Source organism: Nilaparvata lugens, chromosome 4 (genome assembly GCF_014356525.2).
Source record: "Nilaparvata lugens isolate BPH chromosome 4, ASM1435652v1, whole genome shotgun sequence".
NCBI lineage: Eukaryota > Metazoa > Arthropoda > Insecta > Hemiptera > Delphacidae > Nilaparvata > Nilaparvata lugens.
This window is the reverse complement of record NC_052507.1, coordinates 59,164,055-59,186,383: the sequence shown is the minus strand read 5'-3', so window position 1 is coordinate 59,186,383 and position 22,329 is coordinate 59,164,055. Positions and strand designations below refer to the sequence as shown.

Here is a 22,329-nt window from a genome sequence, read left to right as displayed (position 1 = left end):
GTCCTTAATTTATTATATTTAGGCCAACAGACTGGTCAATATACAAATCAAGATGTCAAGATAGGGAGTTCATGACACATGATATATGTTGGCTTTGTAATAATTTGCCAAAATTGTAGTACCTAGTAAACGTCAACAGAAATATTGCAATTATAATTTTTCTCATTGTTTCATCAGGAAAGATAAATTCTTGTTACAGTTCTACACTTTTCTCCCTTCTTGAGTATTCAAAAATTTCTTGAAATCGTACAGTTTATCTATCAATTGTTGAGTTTCATCCTCGGATGGCATATACTTCTGCACAAATGTTTTACCCTCTGGATATTTCTCAAAAAGGTATTCAGCCTGAAAAAGTAATACAATCAAACAATTCGTATTGAAACAAAAAATGCTTTTATTATCAAAACATTCAAATGATTACCGGTTAATTATTATGCTCAGCATGAAAATATGTTTAAAGCTATACATTATAAAATAGTCATATTCCTCTACTAATGATGGGACGAGGAATTATTGGAACTGAAGAGGTTTGAATGGAAAGTAACCGTAGTTGCACTAAAACATTGTTAAATCAATCACAACTATCTAACTCATTATGGAATCTTGCATTGTTCCAGATGTCTTCATTGCTTCAAACTGAGCTTTTTGAACGATTTTGTAGAAGTTTCTATGATCTTCATTATTTGTAAAAATGTATTCTGCCTGTAAAATATGAATCGGTCATAATTTCCAATGCAAGTGTTCGTAGATAAACAGTAAAAATCAAGAATCCATATTTCACATAGATAATAACATAAAAATACAGAGCTTCTTAGCTGAGATAGTTTTTAATAATTATTTTGGATGAAACCAGGAGCAATTATATCACCCTTCTATTTTGTTAGGGCAACTCTTGAATATCAGGAAATAAAAATCTGAGTACCCTATTTTTAAAAAATGTTTACTTTATTCAATTTTTTGAAAAACATTTTAATTTCTAAATCGCTTTATTTTAAAAAGAGGGTAATTAGATTTTTATTTCTTTGCAATAATATTATTACGGTATCTTCGAACATCATATCCCTATTTCACTCCATACATTGCAATTTTACAATATTTAATTTCAATATTAACTTTGTTCTTCATCTAGTGCAATTTATAAATGTGTACTTTTTGAAGCAATTTTTTCATCGTTTGCAATATTCACGGTACCCATTCATTGTGAGTGAAATAATATCAAATCGTCTTGACCTAAGTAATTGATTACTTAAATTTATTACAGGTACCGGTAAACCGGGGTGACTGTTCCAATTTTGGGGAGTTGAGATTTTAAAACGATGACAATCAATAATTGAGTTTAAAAAAATCTCTCGTAATATTTTTTTGGATTCTGCAATGTTTGAAGAGTATTTTTCATTATAAAAAGTTCATATATCGCCCCACTTCAACAAAGATATATTTTTTGAAATTAAGAGACAATGTCAACCAGGGGTTGGGGTGACTTTGTCTCACTTTGAAAAATATATGGAAAAATGTTCATTTTCAAGAGTTAGACAAAGTAAAACCAACTATTAACCTTAAAAATGAATAATGACATTGAAAACAAATGAAATCTACTTCAAAAAATTACAAATTATTTTTTGAAAATATTTCAGTTTCTGCTGCATAGGCCTAAAGATCTTTTTTACCGTCGAGGCATATGTTGGCTCCAGCTGCAGAATCAGCTAAAATGAATATTAAGATCGTATTAATCTCAAGCAAGGTCAATATTTTGTTTTAGGTAGAATACATTATATTTTGAATTGTATTTGCATCATATCCTGTATATCACAATTTTTATACTGGCGGACAAAGTCATCCCAAGTTTAACCTAGAAGTGACCTCGTTGTATTTAACTAGTAATAGAACCCTAACCAGTTCAACTATGGGTATTATATACATACCAATTGAAATATAATAAGAAGGCCAAAATAATATGTAAGCTTACTCACCGATATCATAAGTCTTTTAGAAATAAGTTTTCTAATAGGAAGTTTTCCGACAAACGAAATCACAAGATGAAACAAGTAGTTTGGTTCTATGTCGATAATTCAACTTGTTGGAATGTAACTTAATATTCTAATCCAGCAAGTTGATACTCTAGTATATTTTTGTTCTATGCTCTGTAACAACAGCTGTTATTATTCTTATTCTTTGTTTTTTCTAATAATGTTTGAGCTGGACAGTGTCTCTTCCATTAATATGGCATTATATTAAATTGAGTATGTGTTATAATACAAATAATGTTTGATCCACAATAAATACATATGATTGCATCTACGTTTAATTTCTTCCACAACCTCAACACAACTAATATACAAGAACTAATCGACAAGATATCGATTGTAGAACCTCGATAATGATCAGGGCTACGGCAATCTATGTTAAACATCAATTTCGGATAACAGAGATCGGAGATAAACTGATTTGAATATTTTTCCCCAAGACAAATAAACCAAAGACAAAGTCACCCCGGTCGACGGTTCTGGATTTGATTAGTAAACTCATGTTCATGTTTTAATTCTTGTTGTTTAAACTCTACTTTGGTGGTTGAGAAAATACATTTGAAGAATAAATTCAAGTTCCAATAATAATCGTGTGTGAGAATTTTAAGTAAAAATTAGTGACTTACTAAATAATCAATTGGATCGTTGGGTTTCACTCTTGCAACCTCTATCAGTCCTTTAGTCAGAGTGGGAAGTACAAACTTCATGAGGTAATGTCTGGCAGGCAAACTTTCTTTGATGAGTATTTCTTCCTCTTCTTCTTTCATTCTATCCACATCAGCAGCCTTCAAGAAATAGAAAAGTTCATCTCTAAATAATATTAATTTTAAATTTTATTGAATGTTTAATATACTGTACCTACTTTAATATATAATCATGTACTTGATTACTCTTGGTTCCATCCATTCATACTGTGCAGACTATTGCTTGACCTGATCAATGAATAAATTCAACAAGAATGCATTATTTTAAAATATGATTAAACGTATAACTTAAAATATGTATAATTGTTTGATGCAATTCTCTTATTTTCCAATGATATCGTATAGCTACCGTGTGCATTAATTATACTTTTAAAATAGATGTGATTCCTTAAAAGTCAAGAAGGAGTTTTTCTTCCTATAGAATAGTAAGCCAAGGTGTTTTTCATACTGAGATGCAATAAAGAAGATTGATGAACTTACTGCAATCTTGTAGGATGAAGTATAAATGATGAAAATGTTGATCCTGGTTTATGTAACCCAATTCAAGTCCAAATTACACATTTCTCAACAATCAATACTTACCCATCTCTCCAATTTCTCTCTGATCAAATCATCTTTGAGTTTTTTAAATTCGTGATCTTTGGCTTGTTTTATTTCCTCTCTTTGTTTTAGCTGTGCTTCTCTGCTTGCTTTTAGTAATTGTTCTAGAGTTTCTGATTCTAGAGAATGAAAAATATTAGCTTGTTTAAAACCACTTCGCTTATATGGGCTACTTGATTCAAATAAAAAAAGTTTAAAGTTTTTAATAAAAGGGTAATAAACGTTTTTATATTGTTTTTATTAGCTTGTTTAAGTTTGATAACAATCAGAATCGCATATTTTTAATAAACTATCATCGTATTGTGTAGAATTATTTATGTTTTATAAGAATTATTAATGTTCTAATATTAACTGAAATTATTAGGTACCGTAAAAATTATAAAACTCCTCTTTTATATCTATATGAGATGATGAATGTAGTTTTATAATTGTTCCTATTGGATTATATATTCATTAGGCACACAATATCAACTGCATAGAAAATAATTGCAACAATAATTTAAAGTAATAAGACACATATAATTTCAATTTTGAGTTCTATGAGCAATAACAAGTCAGATGATGCTGTAGATAAAATGATGGATTATCTTATAAGGTCTCTTCTCATAAAATTCACTAAGATGTGTGAAATTGAAAGTAGAACACTGATTTGAATATATAGTGGAACTCCATTCAAATTTATATAGTTGTAAAGAGATTGCCTTTAATAGCTTATAAAATAATTTTGAATATTCACAAATCAATCCCAAATTAATTCTGGTATCATGCCGACCAAAGAATATGTTGAGGATTTAGACTTCAGCATGATATCATTTTTCAACTATGTTATACAATATTGGAATGAATGAACTAATATTATGTTCACCGTAGTTTGCAGTTTTCCCAATCAATGTCATCAATTTTCTAGTAACCACACACATATTGGGTGTTATGTCATTCTCTATATTCAAGATATGAGGATAGATCTCCAGTTCATCAAAGAACAGTAGAATGCCGTTATCAGCATTCATTTCCCTGTGGAAAAAATCATAAAATGAGTTCTTAGGAGAATCAATTCGAATAAAGTCAGTAATTTTGATTATTAAGAGTTTAGTTCAGAAAGGCAATTGGAGTTGAAAGACCAGCAGATCAATTTCCTTGTATTGGAAATTCTATTTATTTACGATACAAATGACAAATGATGTAATAATATTGGTAGATAAAATAATATGGTAATCATTTTGCTTTTTTTCTTCCGAATTTTTAGGTGCTGTGTCCAAGATTACATTTTTAGAAAGTTATAATTTATTTTAAATTCTGTAGTGGCTATAGAACTGTGTCATGCCTGAACTGGCCAACCTGTATGTTGAAACTTGTTGTACTATGTCTTTTTCTGAGAGTTCTTGGTTTTCATCTTCAGAATTTCTGAGTAGAGTCTGATAAAGAAAATCATCACTCGCTTCCAAGCAGAAAACCTCATCTGTGAAAATAATACATTTTATGAAAAATTATTTTTTTTAAATGGAAAGAGACAACTAATCTTACGATATTTGCGAGAATCATTCAAGAATTGAGTTTTATTGTTTTATAAAATTCAATGAAAATTATTAAAATCATGATTGATCGTGAAATATGAATAATCAATATCTTTTCACTTATTCTTCTTATTTTAATAAAAACTTCATTTTTGAGTTTGAGAGTAGCCTACAATAAATGCAGCTTCTGCTAAATTCTTGCTGATTTGAGTGAAAATTCTAGAATGATGATCAAAAGATTATGAAAAAGTGGGTTATGAGACAATATAATTATTCTTAATTTAAAAAATAAAAATATGAAGTAATTGAGCTCGTATTCCTTGAAACTTTCCAATTATTACACTACTATTGAAGATGCCTTGAAATATACGCTCTCACTGTATATTATTATAAACCTACTAGCAGAGAAAACTTCTATAATTCTATGAAAAACTTCTATGCTGTATCCTGTGCTACAATAGGTACTCTAAAAATACACTACGACTGTATTGAAGCCGGCCATGTTGGAAATAACCGTGTATTATGCTGATACTCACTGGGAACCGTTTTCTTGTTGAATTTTCTCTTTGGTACATCATCAATATCAAAGTCTTCCAAAGAACCCGAATTCCCCTCTTCATCATCTTCTTTCTCCTCAGATTCATCATCCTCATCGCCTTCCTCTTCATCTTCTTCTGAATCTCCACTTTGTGGACTACTGAATAGAATCTTAGTTTGTTTGAGCGTTTCTGGGAATCCATCCAGGACATATCCCTGGTTTTGACAAGCTGTTGTCAGAAGAATTTCCTTCATGATTCTGAAATCATGCAGTTGAAATGAAGTTTGACCATTAGTTATAATCTATAATGTGGTTAATTATTCATATTGTAAGTATTTCACTATTGCTCTTTCAACTCTATCACGTCAATATATGTAGGCCTAATATAAAATGAATATTGTTTTTAGTGGATTGGCCTATAGCCTACATCAATACATCATCTTAGCATCCAAAAAACAACAACACATCATAACTTATAGCACACAAAATAATACATACAGTTATACAATAATTTATAGCAAAAAACAGCACAACACGATACAATACAACACATAAAACACAATAGAATAGAATGCAATTAGTTCAATCGAACTCCATACAACATAAAATGAAATTCAAAACATAGGCTATACAATAATAAATATGATAAACAATACTCTGAAAAAGCATACTGCTGTGCTATACATATTCATGAAGATAAATAAAAATACCAATTTCAGTACACTTTTTGAATTATTTTATCACAACTTGGACATTCATGCCATTTTCAAGTAAACATGTTAAGATGTTATTTTATTGTGATAAGATAATTCAAAAAGGGTCCTGAGAATTGTATTTCTATCTATATTACAAGTAGCCCTAATAAACAGAAAAGAGACATATTCATGGAGATTATCGAATGTTTCAGCCTTTCATATTGATCGTCTCTGATAATAAGTTTATAAATATAGATACGACAATGACAAATTTTGACCAATTACTTAGCCTCTTATAAATTAATGTTAAGCTCATTTTTTAATGTTCTTGGCTCATGACTTCACAAAAAAATGTCGAAAAATATTATTTTTACTTCTATTTTGAAAATTCATGAAGTATCTTGAGGTTTGCATGGTTCTCTCCAGAATTGCCAATTTATATTGCCTACAATATGTTTCTTGTGATTGTCAATGCACTTCAAGGCCTATAGAGAAGGTTTTTGATATTGTATCATGTAGTTTTCTATGCTTTTGTAAAAAGGAATAAATTTCATCACGGTATTTCATTATTTTATATTCTCAATACCTGATGAACTTTTTTCATTGAAACCAGCCTATGACATAAAAACAAACTCACTTGGCTAATTTATCACCATCCAGTTGACCATTGTTCAAAGCTAGACTATCATTTATTGCAGCAAGTTTGCTCTTGGCTTTTTGTAGCATTTCTTCTTCCTCCTCTTCATCCACCTCTTTGTCTATTGATTCTTCTTCGTTCTCAACAGATTCGTCTTCCTCTTCTTGTGTCACTTCATTATCGACTGATTTCTTAACTTCTCTCTCCAATCTTGAAAGTTCGATTTCGTTTATTGTGGCTTGCTGTGAACGGAAACAACAATAAACCATTGAAATGTTATGCATGGATTCAGTACCGTACATAAAAATTTGCTAAAATTGAATGATAAAAGAGACTCTCATGTAGTTGGGACATTGGCGAACGAAAACTGCTGGTTTGAAATTTCTTTTAAAACCTGTTATTATCTTAAACTTATATTTCGAAGATGCCAGCTTTCTAATTATTGAAAAAAATATATTGACTGCATTTTATTTTTTTCTGTTGTTCACCCACCCAGACTATGTATAAAGGAGACGTACATTTATACTATAATTGGATGAATCACAATGGAGTTTCAGTGAATAAAAAATGGTAAAAATATTATTATAAATTATTTGATGGGACTGGAATACAACAACAATCAGCTCAACTCATTGATTAAGACAGTGTTTTAATCTGATTGGAGCTATTTTATGATTACAGTAGGCCTTAATATAACTAGCATGAGAGATTCATTTTTAATGCATTCTAATATATATTAGAAAATAAGAGAATGGATAATCATTTAGGGCACGCCACACCAAGCTCGCTACCGCGGCGGTAGCGAAGTTTTTAAAATCGCTAGCCATGTATTCAGGTTGCTTGCGCCACACCGAGCTCGCTACCGCGGCGTAGTACGGCGCACTACCACCTACGACCGCCTGCTAGGCGATTCAACAAAATTCGCTGAGAGGTAGTACGGCGGACAAAGCGAGCTCAGTGTGGCGCGCTCAACCTGAATACATGGCAGGCGCGAAGAGGTAGCGCATGCGCACCTCTCCTCCTTGCAACACAACGCAACTTACGTCTCACCCCCCACTACTAGACTCACTACTCGGAGACTACCGCTAGCGACGTTTTTCGGTGTGGCGTGCTCAGCCGAGAAACTACCACCAGCGGTACTACCTCGGCGGTACTGGCGATCTTGTGTGGCGAGTCCTTTATACTAATATTGTTTATTATGATTTGTGATTATGTTAATTATAAATAATGGTATGAATTAGATGAAGTAAATATAATGTGATGCCTGCGGTTATAATACAGTATTGTGATGCAAGATGGATTGATTTATTCTGATTGGGTGTTTTGTTTTGATATAGTGAAATAATAACTTACCAAAAGCCGTGTCCACACTGAACAAATATTCTACAAACATTTTTGTTGAAAAAGTTTTGGCAAATGTTATTACGTTTGACAAACAATGTTTTCCCGTGGCCAGTGTGGACGCGTCACCAAACAAAATATTTGTAAGTGGGAAGAACATGTTTTATGTTTTACAGCTGTGAACACTGACAATGTTTGGAAAAACAGTTATTTTTTTGTTTGACAAACAATGATTGTCCAAACTTTTAAAATGTTTGTCCCTGAGCTCCTCAACAAACATGTTTGCCGAACATGTATGTCGAACATTTGTTCAGTGTGGACACGGCTTGAGAAATCCTGTAGGGTAATAATGTTATAATAATTCCAATATAACTTTAGAATAATGAATGCTATGTATATTCATAGAAAGTTCAGATAAATTTTAAGGAATTTGTGATAAAGTTAATCAATTTTCAAAAACTTACCAATTTTTGTTTGTACATTTCCACCGCTGTTTCAGCGCTCAAGTAATTAATTTTGTAGTAATTGCTCAGAGCCCTACAAACCTTCGTTCTTCCGCAGCCCGGTGGGCCTAACACCAATAATTTTATTGCCTGAAAAATACATTAGCATCAGAATTGAAAATAAATAATAATTATCATAGATACAGCCTCCCCGTCTTTCAGAGGAGACGATATCCATCGATCCCGACTACCTAAAAAGTAATCGTCATCTTTCATCATCATCCCTCTCACTCATTACCCACGCACAAGCCTAAGAGCTTATGTGGGCATCACCCTCAGTATTATTAATCATTGAATGAATGTAATGAGTCCAGGCCTACATGAAAATTAGTATTTTAATTTTTTTTTTATTCAGAAAACTAATTAATTAGTACATGATTTAGTTTTAAAATTTCAATACCAAATTCTATAAGTTGATGACTGTAGGTTTTTCAATGTGAAAATTTGTTCAAACATCTAGAATCAGCAAGGATGAACGAAACTTTGAGGAGATATATTTTTATTCATGACACAACAGATCGTATAGAAATTACCCAACTTACTGGTAGCCTATTATTTTTATATAAAAGAAGAACTTACAAAATATTTATGAAATTTACTTCTAATCTACTCTTGATAAATGAAAAGTACAATACCTACTGAAAGAATAGATTACTCACTTTCAAGCCCCTACACTTCTTGAAAGTTTCAACCTCTGTTTTGATAGCGTCAATAAAACCGGTTGGATATTTGAATTCGATTGAAATCTCTTTGTCATCACCTACTAACGCAGATTCAACGTTCAATTTGGTCAGTAATTTTTCATAGGCTTCTTGCTGCAGGAAATTAATAGAATAGACTGTGATGACTAAATTGATTTCAGATAGAGAATGATTTGTTATAGCTACCGTATGCATTGGATACAGTTTAAAACATACTTTTCTTGAAATATTAAAAATTCATCTTGTCTATTAATATCATAGCATAAACTAACTTCACTACCTACATCATGATCAAAATTCATCCCTAGTTACTCGATGATTATAGTCAATAGAATAATGATTGATCAAGTAATACCGTACGTCATCAATATTATTTATGAAATAGTCCTATAATTATTATTGTAGAAGTAGAAACTAAAAAATATTGTTATAGCCTAGGCTTGAACATTGACTACAAAAATGTAGGTAGCTCTGAAAGAATTTAATTGGCATATTTTTCATATAATATTGAATAGATGAATAGACTAGTAAACATAGATAAGTATATTGCAATGAGTAAACAATACAATTCCAATTATTATTTTGTGTTGCAATAATTCTGTATCGTATATGGTTAGTAGATCATTTATCTATTAGAATTATATTGTGTCTTGCAAACAATATATAATGCTAAACACATACCGTACAATACATTACAATTTTGATTTTTCTCATTATCAATCGAAAAAAGAGAACCAATATCATGCTTAAAGAGATACACTGTCTATACTCACAGATATTTCAGAAATTCTAAATACTAAATCTTCAGTTACTCGTTTTATTTTACTTGATCCAAGTGTACTGCTCACTGCCTGAGAACAAGAGAGTATAAATATTTTTCACGAATGGAGATGAAAATGAAAATTAAGAAAGTTTATGACTATATACAATAGCGAAAAAAATCAGGCTTAAGCATAAAAAAGCAAATACGGAATCTTGGATGAGGAATCATTCTTATTCCATTATCAGGAATAGAAGATAAAATTACTCAAGATGAGAAACTATGTATGGGATATTGGATTATATGTTTTGAATGATAAGCTATTCAAATATACCAATGTTTTCTATAATCAAAACTCACCTTAGTTATTTCTTTTAGAGTTGGAGCCACACTTTCAACAGCAAATACAAATTTACTGATTCGATTATTATGCATCAAGAAATGAATTATTCTGGAAAAAGTAGATATTTATGAAAATTTTGAAGCACGTGCTCGAATTTATGATTGTGAATTCATTGCATTAGTAATTAGTTAATATTATAAATAGAATGATATTTTGGTTCTTTTAGCTATGCTATTTCACATCTAAGAATATCTTGCACATTTCAACCTGTTATTCTCCTTGCACTATCATTGATGTTACACTATTTTTGTTCTTGTATGATCGAATAATTGTATTAGAAAGAACGTGGACCGCAGGACGCGGAACGCCTCACCGCTGTGTGTGCACTGTACACACACTCTTATTGAATGGAGTGCCACATCGCCTCGCTCCCATGTGCGCCACTCTCTGTTCAATGTGTATTGGTATCAGATACCTGTGGATCTTGCTATTAATACAGTCATACCGTATTAGAATATTTACCTAATATTCTCTCTTCAGATACACAACTCAAGAATCAATTAGCGTCCTGGAGTTGGACAAAAATTGGCAATCTCAGCTAAACTGATTGAATTTGAATTGAAAATATCCTTAGATTCAGAAGAAGGGTAGGGGTAGACATTATTACACAGAATGAGATAAAAAACTTGAAATTATGAATTAATTTGGCCTTCTATTCTTTCTTGTATAAGCGAATATAATGATTCAAAAGCAATAAGCGTTATTACTTAGAAATAAATCTGGTGTGGTGCACTCACACAACTTTCCTTGCTCATTGAACTATAAGCCTCATTATCAAACGAGAATAATTTAGGGGGATAACAAAATGACGATTGACGGCAACATATTTGCAACAACGATCAGACTACTGTATATGTGTATATACAATAAATTGTTTTCAGAGTACTTTTTCCTTTATGTAAATTGTGAAATTAGATGATTTTTTTGAAATTCGTCAAAACAGCTGTTCTACAGATGAAATATCTTGACTAAGACTGTGTTCTTTTTATAAACTGCTCTATCTACCGTACCCACGGTATATGGAAGAAGAAAAAGTAAAAAACCGTGTACCTACCTATCTCATGCACGAGAAGGAGGTTACAAAGTCCATTTCTCAAGGATTGGGTGGACCCCCCATTAGTACCCCAGGAGAAAGATTCATTGCTGTTGATAGAGCTAATAAATAACTATACAGGGTATGGATTTGAAAAAAATCATTAGAGCCGTTTTTGAGAAAATCGTAAAAAAACATGGTTTTTTAGTAACTGTCATTTTTCTCAAGAATATTACGGAGCTCCTGCAATTTTCTCAGAAATGAGACTCATGTCAGTTGATAGGGCTTATAAATAGCTATCCATGGTAAAAATTTGAAGAAAATCGTTAGAGCCGTTTCCGAGAAAACCGTAAAAAACATGGCTTTTTAGTCATTATCCGCCATTTTTCTCAAAAATATTACGGAGCTCCTGGAATTTTCCCAAAAATGAGACTCATGCCAGTTGATAGGCTTATGAATGGCTATCCATGGTATAAATTTGAAGAAAATCGTTGGAGCCGTTTTCGAGAAAACCGTGAAAAACATGGTTTTTTAGTCATTTTCCGCCATTTTTCTCAAGAATATCACGGAGCTCCTGAAATTTTCTCTGAAATGAGACTTATGCCAGTTGATAGGGCTTATAAATAGCTATCCATGATATAAATTTGAAGAAAATCGTTAGAGCCATTTTCGAGACAAACGTGAAAAACATGGTTTTTTAGTAATTATCCGCCATTTTTTCCGCCATCTTGAATTGAATTTTATTGAATTTCTTATTGTCGGGTCCTCATGGTATAAGGACCTTAAGTTTAAAATTTCAAGTCGATCGGTTAATTAGGAATGGAGTTATCGTGTTCACAGACATACACACATACACACACACACACAACACACACACACACACACACACACACACACACACAACACACACACACACACACACACATACACACACACAGACCAATACCCAAAAATCATGTTTTTGGACTCAGGGGACCTTGAAACGTATAGAAAACTTGAAATTGGGTACCTTAATTTTTTTTGGAAAGCAATACTTCCTTACCTATGGTAGTAGGGCAAGGAAAGTAAAAAACGTTATTTATAATTAGAGTCCTATCACAATGAAGGTGCTCTCATGGATCATCACCTAACTATATATATATATTTTTTTAATTAATTTAAAATCTAAAATGTGTCCAACACCATACTCACTTTGTGAGGTCATCAATATGAATCAAAGGTATGGGATTGATCCCCTACCAAAAACTGGCAAACTTCCTTCATCCAACCAGGCTGACTTGAACAGATAATGAAGAGTGCTCTGCTCATACCCGTATATTACTCCGGCAGAAATAATGACAGCATTGAATTTTCCTTGCATCTGGGAACAAAACACTCTTTTCATATCCTTCCAATCTGTGTAAGCTCTACATTTCGCAATAGAATTTTGAATGAATAACTTTTATTCTTCGAATTATACTTTTCAGTTTTCCTGCATTGTCTTGTGTTATTTGCTATTGAAATATTAAGGAAACTGATCATATGATATTTGTAAGTTTATCATGAATGAATGAATAGGTAGTCCCACTTGATTCAGTATTGAAATATTAAGGAAACTGATCATATGATATTTGTAAGTTTATCATGAATGAATGAATAGGTAGTCCCACTTGATTCAGTACTGAAATATTAAGGAAACTGATCATATGATATTTGTAAGTTTATCATGAATGAATGAATAGGTAGTCCCACTTGATTCAGTATTGAAATATTAAGGAAACTGATCATATGATATTTGTAAGTTTATCATGAATGAATGAATAGGTAGTCCCACTTGATTCAGTATTGAAATATTAAGGAAACTGATCATATGATATTTGTAAGTTTATCATGAATGAATGAATGAATGAATAGGTAGTCCCACTTGTATCTATCATATTCATTCGAATATCTGTCACCGCAAAATAATAATTCATTTTCACACTTGAAAATGGCATGAATACCGAACTTATATAAAAATTTACGATTTAACAAAGGTTACTACAGTGATTTTCTATAATAGGCTACATTATCATATTTTCGATTCTCATACTATAAATCATAATATCTCCTCGTAGCTTGGTTTTATATAAAAGTGGAGAAGAATATAAATTAAAAAGACAGTATAGGCCTACAAACCCTTTTAGCAGCTGCAAGGACTTCTCTTTCCAAGTTGTAATGGTCGAGATAGTTTGGATGATACCTCCGCTTTGTGAACATTTCTCAGACAGCGGTTCATCCGGCTCTTCCTATTAATACAGTCATACCGTATTAGAATATTTACCTAATATTTCTCTCTTCAGATACAAGAATCAATTAGCGTCCTGGAGTTGGACAAAAATTGGCAATCTCAGCTAAACTGATTGAATTTGAATTGAAAATATCCTTTGATTCAGAAGAAGAGGGTGGGGTGGACATTATTACACAGAATGAGGTAAAAAACTTGAAATTATGAATAAATTTGGCCTTCTATTCTTTCTTGTATAAGCGAATATAATGATTCAAAAGCAATAAGCGTTATTACTTAGAAAAATACGTTATTTATAATCAGAGTCCTATCACAATGAAGGTGCTCTCATGAATCATCACCTAACTATTATTATTTTTTATTAATTTTAAATCTAAAATGTGTCCAACACCATACTCACTTTGTGAGATCATCAATATGAATCAAAGGAATGGGATTTGATCCCCTACCAAAAACTGGCAAACTTCCTTCATCCAACCAGGCTGACTTGAACAGATAATGAAGAGTGCTCTGCTCATACCCGTATATTACTCCGGCAGAAATAATTACAGCATTGAATTTTCCTTGCATCTGGGAACAAAACACTCTTTTCATATCCTACCAATCTGTGTAAGCTCTACATTTCGCAATAAAACTTTGAAGGAATAACTTTTATTCTTCGAATTATACTTTTCAGTTCTCCTGCATTGTCTTGTGTTATTTGTTATTGAAATATTGAGGAAACTGATAATATAATATTTGTACGTTTATTATGAATGAATGGATAGGTAGGCCCACTTGTATCCATTATATTCATACGAATATCTGTCACCGCAAAATAATAATTCATTTTCACACTTGAAAATGGCATGAATACCGAACTTATATAAAAATTTACGATTTAATAAAGGTTACTATAGTGATTTTCTATAATAGGCTATATTATCATATTTTCAATTCTCATACTGTAAATCATATCTCCTCGTAGCTTGGTTTTATATAGAAGTGGAGAAGAATATAAATTAAAAAGACAGTATAGGCCTACAAACCCTTTTAGCAGCTGCAAGGACTTCTCTTTCCAAGTTGTAATGGTCGAGATAGTTTGGATGATACCTCCGCTTTGTGAACATTTTCTCAGTCAGCGGTTCATCCGGCTCTTCCTACAAGCACAACAATCGTATTAAACTATAAAAATTATAAAAATAATTATCAAAATAGCATACAAAATATAAAAAAATATGGATAGTAAGCTGATTTCGGATATTTTCTTTGATATGAAGAATATTTGATTATTTATTTCATGACTTTGAAGTATCCACACTTATATTAGATTTCTGATGGAAATTTACAAAAAATAATTTGAATAATAAATTATTCAATATTCGTTCAAGGGAATAAATATGATTGCAAATATTTATAAGTATAAATATGAATACGGTACAGTATTTGAAGAAGATCAATCTAAAAGCAGCATCCAATATATATCATTTACATAGCCTACGGATGAAATAAATTGAATTTTTCGATCATAATAATTGCAAGTTAATATGAAACAGAGTTTTTAAATATTTTTTCAAATTGATAGATATTGTGACTATAGATGGTATTGATTTTATTGTCTTAATAATAGGCAAGTTAGGAGTTAGGAGTTGATAGGCAGCTGAAATGGGAAAATGACTCCAAAAGTTGTATTTTTATGACAGAAAATAAGTTTGCCAAGCATGCTTCGGCAGTCCATCAGAATGTTATTGTAAAACTACTGGAATCGTTCTGATTGATTCATTATGAAATAATTATGTATTCACGATTTCTATTTATTCCATCTTATTCTATTGAATATTTATCTATTAGGTCGAATATTATTTTGTCTGAAAACTAAATCACTCACAGGATCAAGTGGTGGCGTCTCTGACCAAGTCATTAGTGTTGATATCAAGATAAACGTTACAGTGTCACTCATCTCTTCAAATTTCTTTGGAGACCATTCCTTAATACTTTGCAGTCGGCTCATGATTACTAAAAAATCGAAAAAAAATAGTTCAAGAAATAATCAATGTTGAATGTTGAATTTAACACTGTTTAAAAAAGTCTGTATTTCCAGTAGACACTAACTGCTTGCTTAAATAAAATTGATAATATTTCATTCTATTTATAAGATAGAATTATCATACCCTTTGAAATAAATAAATAATAGAATAAAAATACAAATTATAACTAGTACTAGTTCAAATGCTCACACCATCGTCAGGTTTTAAAAATAAATATCAAATAAATTAAAATTTTATTCATTTTTAAAGCTATTTTTATTTATTTATTCTTTGTCCAAACTTAGATTCTCCCTCATGTAAACACCGTTAACTTCCATTGCTATTTGAAGTGAAACAATTAAATTTAACCAATATATCAATGGAAAATCTACAACTAGTTGGTCAGATATCAAGAGTATGATAAATAAAGAAATCTAGAAAATGACAAAGTTTCCATTTTTTTCTTTTGAAATGTTTTAATAATAATTTCATGATGAGTAAAATCATTTGAGACTTGGAACTTTACAAAAAATGTTTATTATTGAAATTCCGAAGAGGGACGAGGTTTAGCTAAGTCGTCTCCCAATCATTGTGAATGATTTGAGTTTGTTCAATAAATAAATAAAAAATACAAATTTTCGAGCTCAAAGGTCTAGAATCATTGCTTCTCTCAATCAAAGTTGTGTATGATTTGTGACTGTTAATAAAATGAAGAATAAATGGATGAATGAATATTATCATAGAGAAGAGATAGCATACATCAAGAGAAGATACTATAAAAATATATGGGAATTCTCGTGTCAAATATAATTAGGAATAAAATATTATAATTGTTTATCTATATATAATTGCAATCCTACCATTCAGAATAGACCTGGCTACTTCCACTTCTCCGTGACAGTCTGAGATATCAATAATAAAAACTCCACATTTTGATACGGTATCTTTGAACTCCTTTCTGTCTGACTCATCCTTATTTACAACCTCTAGAACGTTTGGTAAAGATGTTACTGCTTCCTTGAAAATGAATTGGGTTTCGTGAAAAAATATACATTGATGCAATATTGCTCTTTATTCTTTCGTTGAAACATATATCTAATGACAAACACTATAATCGCAAACTGATAATAATTTAAGAAATTTGTGGGAAATATTTTTTAAACACTTTAAATTAAATATACGGTAACACAGTTAATATAATAATTTGCAAGTTTTATGGGGGGGGATTTTTACATTCCCAAATTGAATCAATTCTGAATAAAATAGGTTTAACAAATTCTAAAGCATTCTTTCATTGGTAATTAAAAAAAGGTTTACTGAAATAATTCCCTCATTCAGTATCATGCTCAAACCTTGATTTTTCAACACTTGAGTTTTCATTATTTTTCCAGTCAATGATAAACACATATTTTGGTTCAACTTTTGATGGAACTAATAATTCATTTATTGATTAATATTACAGATTTTCTTATTACATTTGAGTTTAAACATATTAAATATTTGAAGCTTACTCATTCCATTTGTCCTCAAGTACTTTTATGAGAAATGTTATGCTGTTCCACAATCAATAAAATCTGTTTGTCCAAAAACAAAGATCTATTATGAGTTTATTATAATAAGAATTCAATTAATTCAGAACTAGCTTACTAAACTTTTTCATATTAATATTTGAGGCTCACTCATTCTATTCGTCCTTTTATTAAAACTGTTATGCTGTTCCAAAATTGATAAAACTTGTTTTTCAAAAACAGAGAACTATCATCAGTTTATCATAATAAGAATTCAATTACGGTAATTTAGAGCTTACTAAACGTTTTTATATTAAACCTTTAATTCTGGTTCTAAGGGGAAAAATCCGTTGGCCTATTATTTAAGATCACATTTTTATTTTTCTAACAAAATTCCTACAATTCTCCACTATAGAATTTTGAAATCTACCTTGAAACCTCTTTAGATCCTTTTTAATTATTTCTCCTATCCAGCACTTCCGCCAATTGATTCAAAACATTCTTCCTAGCTTGCAAAGCAACTAAATCGCTTCTGTTGCCTTCTCCACAGCAACACATATTTGTTGGCGCATTACACTCATTGGCGGCTTTCAAATCGTCCGCCAATTTCACAAACTCATCGTGTAACCACTCAACGATGTCTGCATCGTTATCCTTTTTGTCCACTTCCTGACTTGTCCCTGGTTCTCCTTCTTTTTCTTCCTCTTCTTTTTCCTTCTTCTTCACTACATTATTTTCTGGTTTTTTCATCAACCCAAATCTTTCTGCTAATCCGTACAGCAGGTTTAGTATATCAAGAATCAGATCATCCAAACATGGCCCAAAAAACGTGTTGTATGAAATGGGGATGAGTTTGATAGATGAGGAGGCCTCCTGCTTACTTTTAGCCGCAGTACATTGACAGTCACAATTCTTGTTTGTTTGTGTAGGTGAGGCGGTAGTTTCCTCAGTATTCTCAGTTTCATCATCCCCCACATTTGGATCTCCGGACACTTCTGTTGCATTTGAAGACATTTTTTGTCAAAAATTTAGAGCAAAATTCTAGGTGGAATTTAAAACCCAATACTTCTAACAAGAGTAAAGCTGGAACTAGTAAAAAATCTGTGACTGTTGTTCAGGGTAAAAATACTTTGAAGATAAATCATTCGGAAGTTGAAAAGAATTCAACTCCTGGAAAGGAAGATAATTCTGGAGCCCAAGACGCGAAGAAGATAAGATATTTTTAAGATATTTAATTCAATGAACCTTTCTAGCTATTTAATTTAGAACTCTAAACACATCCAGAAGAACTAAGAAATTTCATCCAATTCAAACATTGAATTACCATAAACTCAATTTCAATGTAATTTTTGATAATGTCTAAAAAAGCATAGATTTTTTTCATACTGAGAAGGTCTACTTATACTTGAAAATAATAATTATTTTGAATTCCCAAATTTGTTGGCTATGTTGTTATTTATAACTTAATCAGAAGTATGACGATCTGAACAGGTGATGAAATAACACAGGTCACAAGTTACTCATCAAATTATCTTTCCGCTTTAAATTCAATCATTGCTACCACGTGATTGGTAACAACAGAGGAAACTGAGATATGAAAAGGTATAAGTTCTACTGAAATAATAGCAAGATCTCCTTCATAAATTATTGTGAATACAATCACTTCCTCGTTCAATTTCCAAAAAAGTTAATTGTATACTAATCATTAAAAACAATAAAATCTAGAACTCCAATCACATCAATAAATAAATACCAAGCCAAACTGAGAAGAGTCTTCAATATGAGATTATTATAAATTATTCTAGTATTTTATTCTAGGCTCCAAGTAGCCTACTTGTAAAAGTCTATGAAATTTCAATTTTCAAATTTTTTTATTTCTTTACTGTAAATGAGGAAAACTTTAAACTCATCATTATACACATATAGGCTATAATAAATGCTTTTGTACCTGAATATTTCATACATTAGTAACTCAATATCGAGTCTAGTCATGAAGTTTTCAGTAGGCTATACAATATTTTAGTTAGGCTGAATAAATTATGGTGGAATAATGCTTTTTGGTATTAATTGAGCACTTGAATATACCTATTATTATTTTTAGCACATAACAGAAGTCATTTTAAAGTTTGTAATATAAATTAAAACAGAAGACACAAGACATAAATAGATTAAAAACACAAGCCGCGTTTACATCAAAGTTATTAACAAAATGTCAATAACTTAATCCTTATAGATTCTATTAGATTAAACGGAACTTGACAAATTTATATGATCATCATGTGTATGATAAGTTAAGTTCAATCTAATGGAACCTATAAGGATTAAGTTATTAACATTTTGTTAATAACTTTGGTGTAAACGCAGCTTTAGAAACTCACATTAGAAAAGGTAATTTTCGGAGGTTTCTTAGTGTTTTCAATCGTTTTATGTCTTGTGTCTCCTGTTTTAATCATTATTATTATTCTGATATATCATCGATTCATATTGGGACACTGAGCTTTGCTCCGGAGTAAAAAACATAAAAAGCATAAAAGCATAGTTTATAATATTCATTTATTGATACTAGAACACAATTGAATAATTATCAACTCATACTTACTTTATTTACTGGATCCTTCAAAGTAGCAATGAACTTCAATTCATCACCAAATGGCTGCTTGATCTTTTTCTTATCCGCTTCTATTGTTTTTTTAGAAATATCATCATTTTCATTACCATCAATCTTATCAATACCGTTCTCCTTCCGCTTCAATTTCGAAAATTTACTCTCCAAAAACGCCAAGCGCTCAGCGTCTGTCTCAAATTGTAACAGCTCAGCATATTCCAATGTTGTCAGTTTTCCAACATCATACATGGAATACAATGCGTCCATGTATTCGTACTCATTGAAAGGGTCATTCATATCTTCCAAATGTTCAATTTGGTAGGGTAGAGAGCTTTTGAGGCTTGATCTCTTCTCTTGTTGTTCTGCTTCTTGTTCTTTATTGTCTGGTGGTAAATTTTCTTCAAAGTCTTCTCCAGTCATTGAAGATATGATCGATCTTTGCAAACTGTCCTCGTTATCAATTTTAAATTGATCTGCGTATGTTTCTTCTAACTTTGGTAGTAACTGAAATGTGAATTGAAAATTTTGCAAAAATGAATGAGTTGATAGAATAATAATTGAAGTTATGTGATTCAAATGAAAGCAACTGGAATGTGAATCAATTCATCATACTGAGAAAAAAAATAAAATTTGTATTATAGAGTAGAATAGAATCGCTACCTTTATTTTTTACATAGGAGAGGGGTTAAGGCGCAGCCGGCCCTTTCTTACACATACATTATGGTGATATAACTGATGAGAACAATAGAAATATGGATGGAATTGATACCGTATCACTTTTGAAAAAAGACAATAAACTGTACAAATCATAAAAATTATTTCCAATATCAATCAACAAGACTATTTTGATACAATAAACTATAAGGCTGTGTTTGAAAAAAATGTTTCATTAGAAGTTTCCCAGCTAATTTACTACAATAGATTTGATTCATTTGTTATTGGTTGTTAGGCATTCAATATGATTGTGTTTGGCTAATTGCTTATAAATAGCGCTGTATTTCCGGAATAGCATTGTAGATTTTGGAAAACCTCTATCTCTTCTCATCTATCTAGATAACAAGCCATATTAGAAAACAAGACCAATTAGTATTTTTAGCATTTATTTAAATAGGTCCATAAAAGGGATCAAAAGGGTCTATAAAAGGGAAAGGGAATTGAACATCAGCAGTCTGATTTTGTCAAATTTGATTAAACTGGCAGAATTTCTATTTAATTTTCATCACTTTTTTGCTATCAAAATTTTACTATAATATCACTTTTTTGATAGCAAAAAAGTGATATAATAATAAGCAGTTTATGATGGAAAACAACATTGGAGAATTCAATTTGTATTTCAATTCATACATAATTAAGTGCGATTCATATATTTTTTATGAAAATGCCCACATATCTTGCTATTGAGCTCTGTGCATGATAGATGGTAGGAAGGGACGAGTACCGTACATACAATTCTAGGTGGGTTCAATCACAGGGAATAGTTTGAAATTTAAGCTTTCTCTTGTTAATGAACCATCTTTAGTGAAATGTAACTTTATGTTTTTTAAGGATTTTTTTTTAGAAAAAATAGGCCTAAACTTTCTGCTGAACAAAGAAAACTGACTTCTTTATAAGCTAATTTATTATAGAATTTAGAGATGAGCTTAATGTTCAGTTCATCAGTTCAACTAGTTTTTTAGATAACTAGAAATAACATTTGAAAACAGCTACGGTACAGTACTCGGATAATAAGATGATTAGTTTCTATTGATTAACTACTGTTCCACTTAAGCAATAAATTTGTCTCAACTTTCATCTATCACGAGATACTATTATAAGATCCATTAAACCTACAGATACACTATATTGCATACTTGAATGATAAGTTGAATGTTTTTCAAGGTAGAACTCACTAATTTCTTTACTATTTCTAAGCTTGAAGACGTACCTGAGCTATGTATTTTCCATTATAGCTATCAATGTTGTTGATGAATACCAAGTTCTGCACAAACAACATTTCCTTCGTAGCGGCCTCCCTGTTTCCATCGCCATCATCATCATCTTCATTATTCCTGCGGTACTTGAAATACTCGTCCAAATCAATAACTGTATTGATACTGGTATCTTGTGCATAAAAATCGTGCAGGAAAAAATCACGGTCTGAGTCTAACGGAGTTTTTAAAATGTTTCCAGGCAAATCACCTTCCATATTTTTATGTTTTCAGTCAATTTTGTTGATGATAGTTTGCTGATAATACAATTTATTCAATTCAATACTGTTCCTAACCAATTGAAAAAATAATGATTTTCTGAGAGTGGAGTTGAGAACCACATTGAATGATATGCAAAATGTTTTGTTTATATCAAACTAGGCCTAAAGCTGTGAGTTCACATGTTAATAAATCATCATATGAATTTATAATAATATTTATCATCATTAGAAAAAAACTATTTAAAGAGGAGATTACTTGAAGAATATTGTAGAGGAAAAGGAAGGTGAGCTATGTTTTAATGC

General features: G+C 31.1%; 1 protein-coding gene across 3 annotated transcripts; it reads right to left on the bottom strand.

Annotated features, from left to right (window-relative positions):
• Positions 1 to 22,172, bottom strand: LOC111056976 (adenylate kinase 7). 3 transcript variants are annotated; one of them, XM_039426022.1, is made up of 17 exons: positions 21,763 to 22,172; positions 19,833 to 20,342; positions 16,586 to 16,742; positions 15,587 to 15,714; positions 14,748 to 14,858; positions 14,120 to 14,289; positions 10,378 to 10,468; positions 10,031 to 10,108; positions 9,216 to 9,371; positions 8,518 to 8,646; positions 6,713 to 6,954; positions 5,379 to 5,638; positions 4,667 to 4,787; positions 4,194 to 4,342; positions 3,311 to 3,447; positions 2,651 to 2,809; positions 1 to 345 (listed from the first exon to the last, which is right to left on the bottom strand). In XM_039426022.1, exons 1-17 carry the CDS (start codon positions 22,021 to 22,023, stop codon positions 202 to 204), a joined length of 3,003 nt encoding a protein of 1,000 aa, XP_039281956.1. In that variant the 5' UTR covers positions 22,024 to 22,172; the 3' UTR covers positions 1 to 201. The 3 variants fall into 3 exon arrangements, with proteins under 3 accessions (XP_039281956.1, XP_039281958.1, XP_039281957.1); XM_039426023.1 differs by lacking the exon at positions 1 to 345 and adding an exon at positions 513 to 702; XM_039426024.1 differs by lacking the exon at positions 9,216 to 9,371.
• Between the last annotated feature and the right edge of the window lie 157 nt (positions 22,173 to 22,329).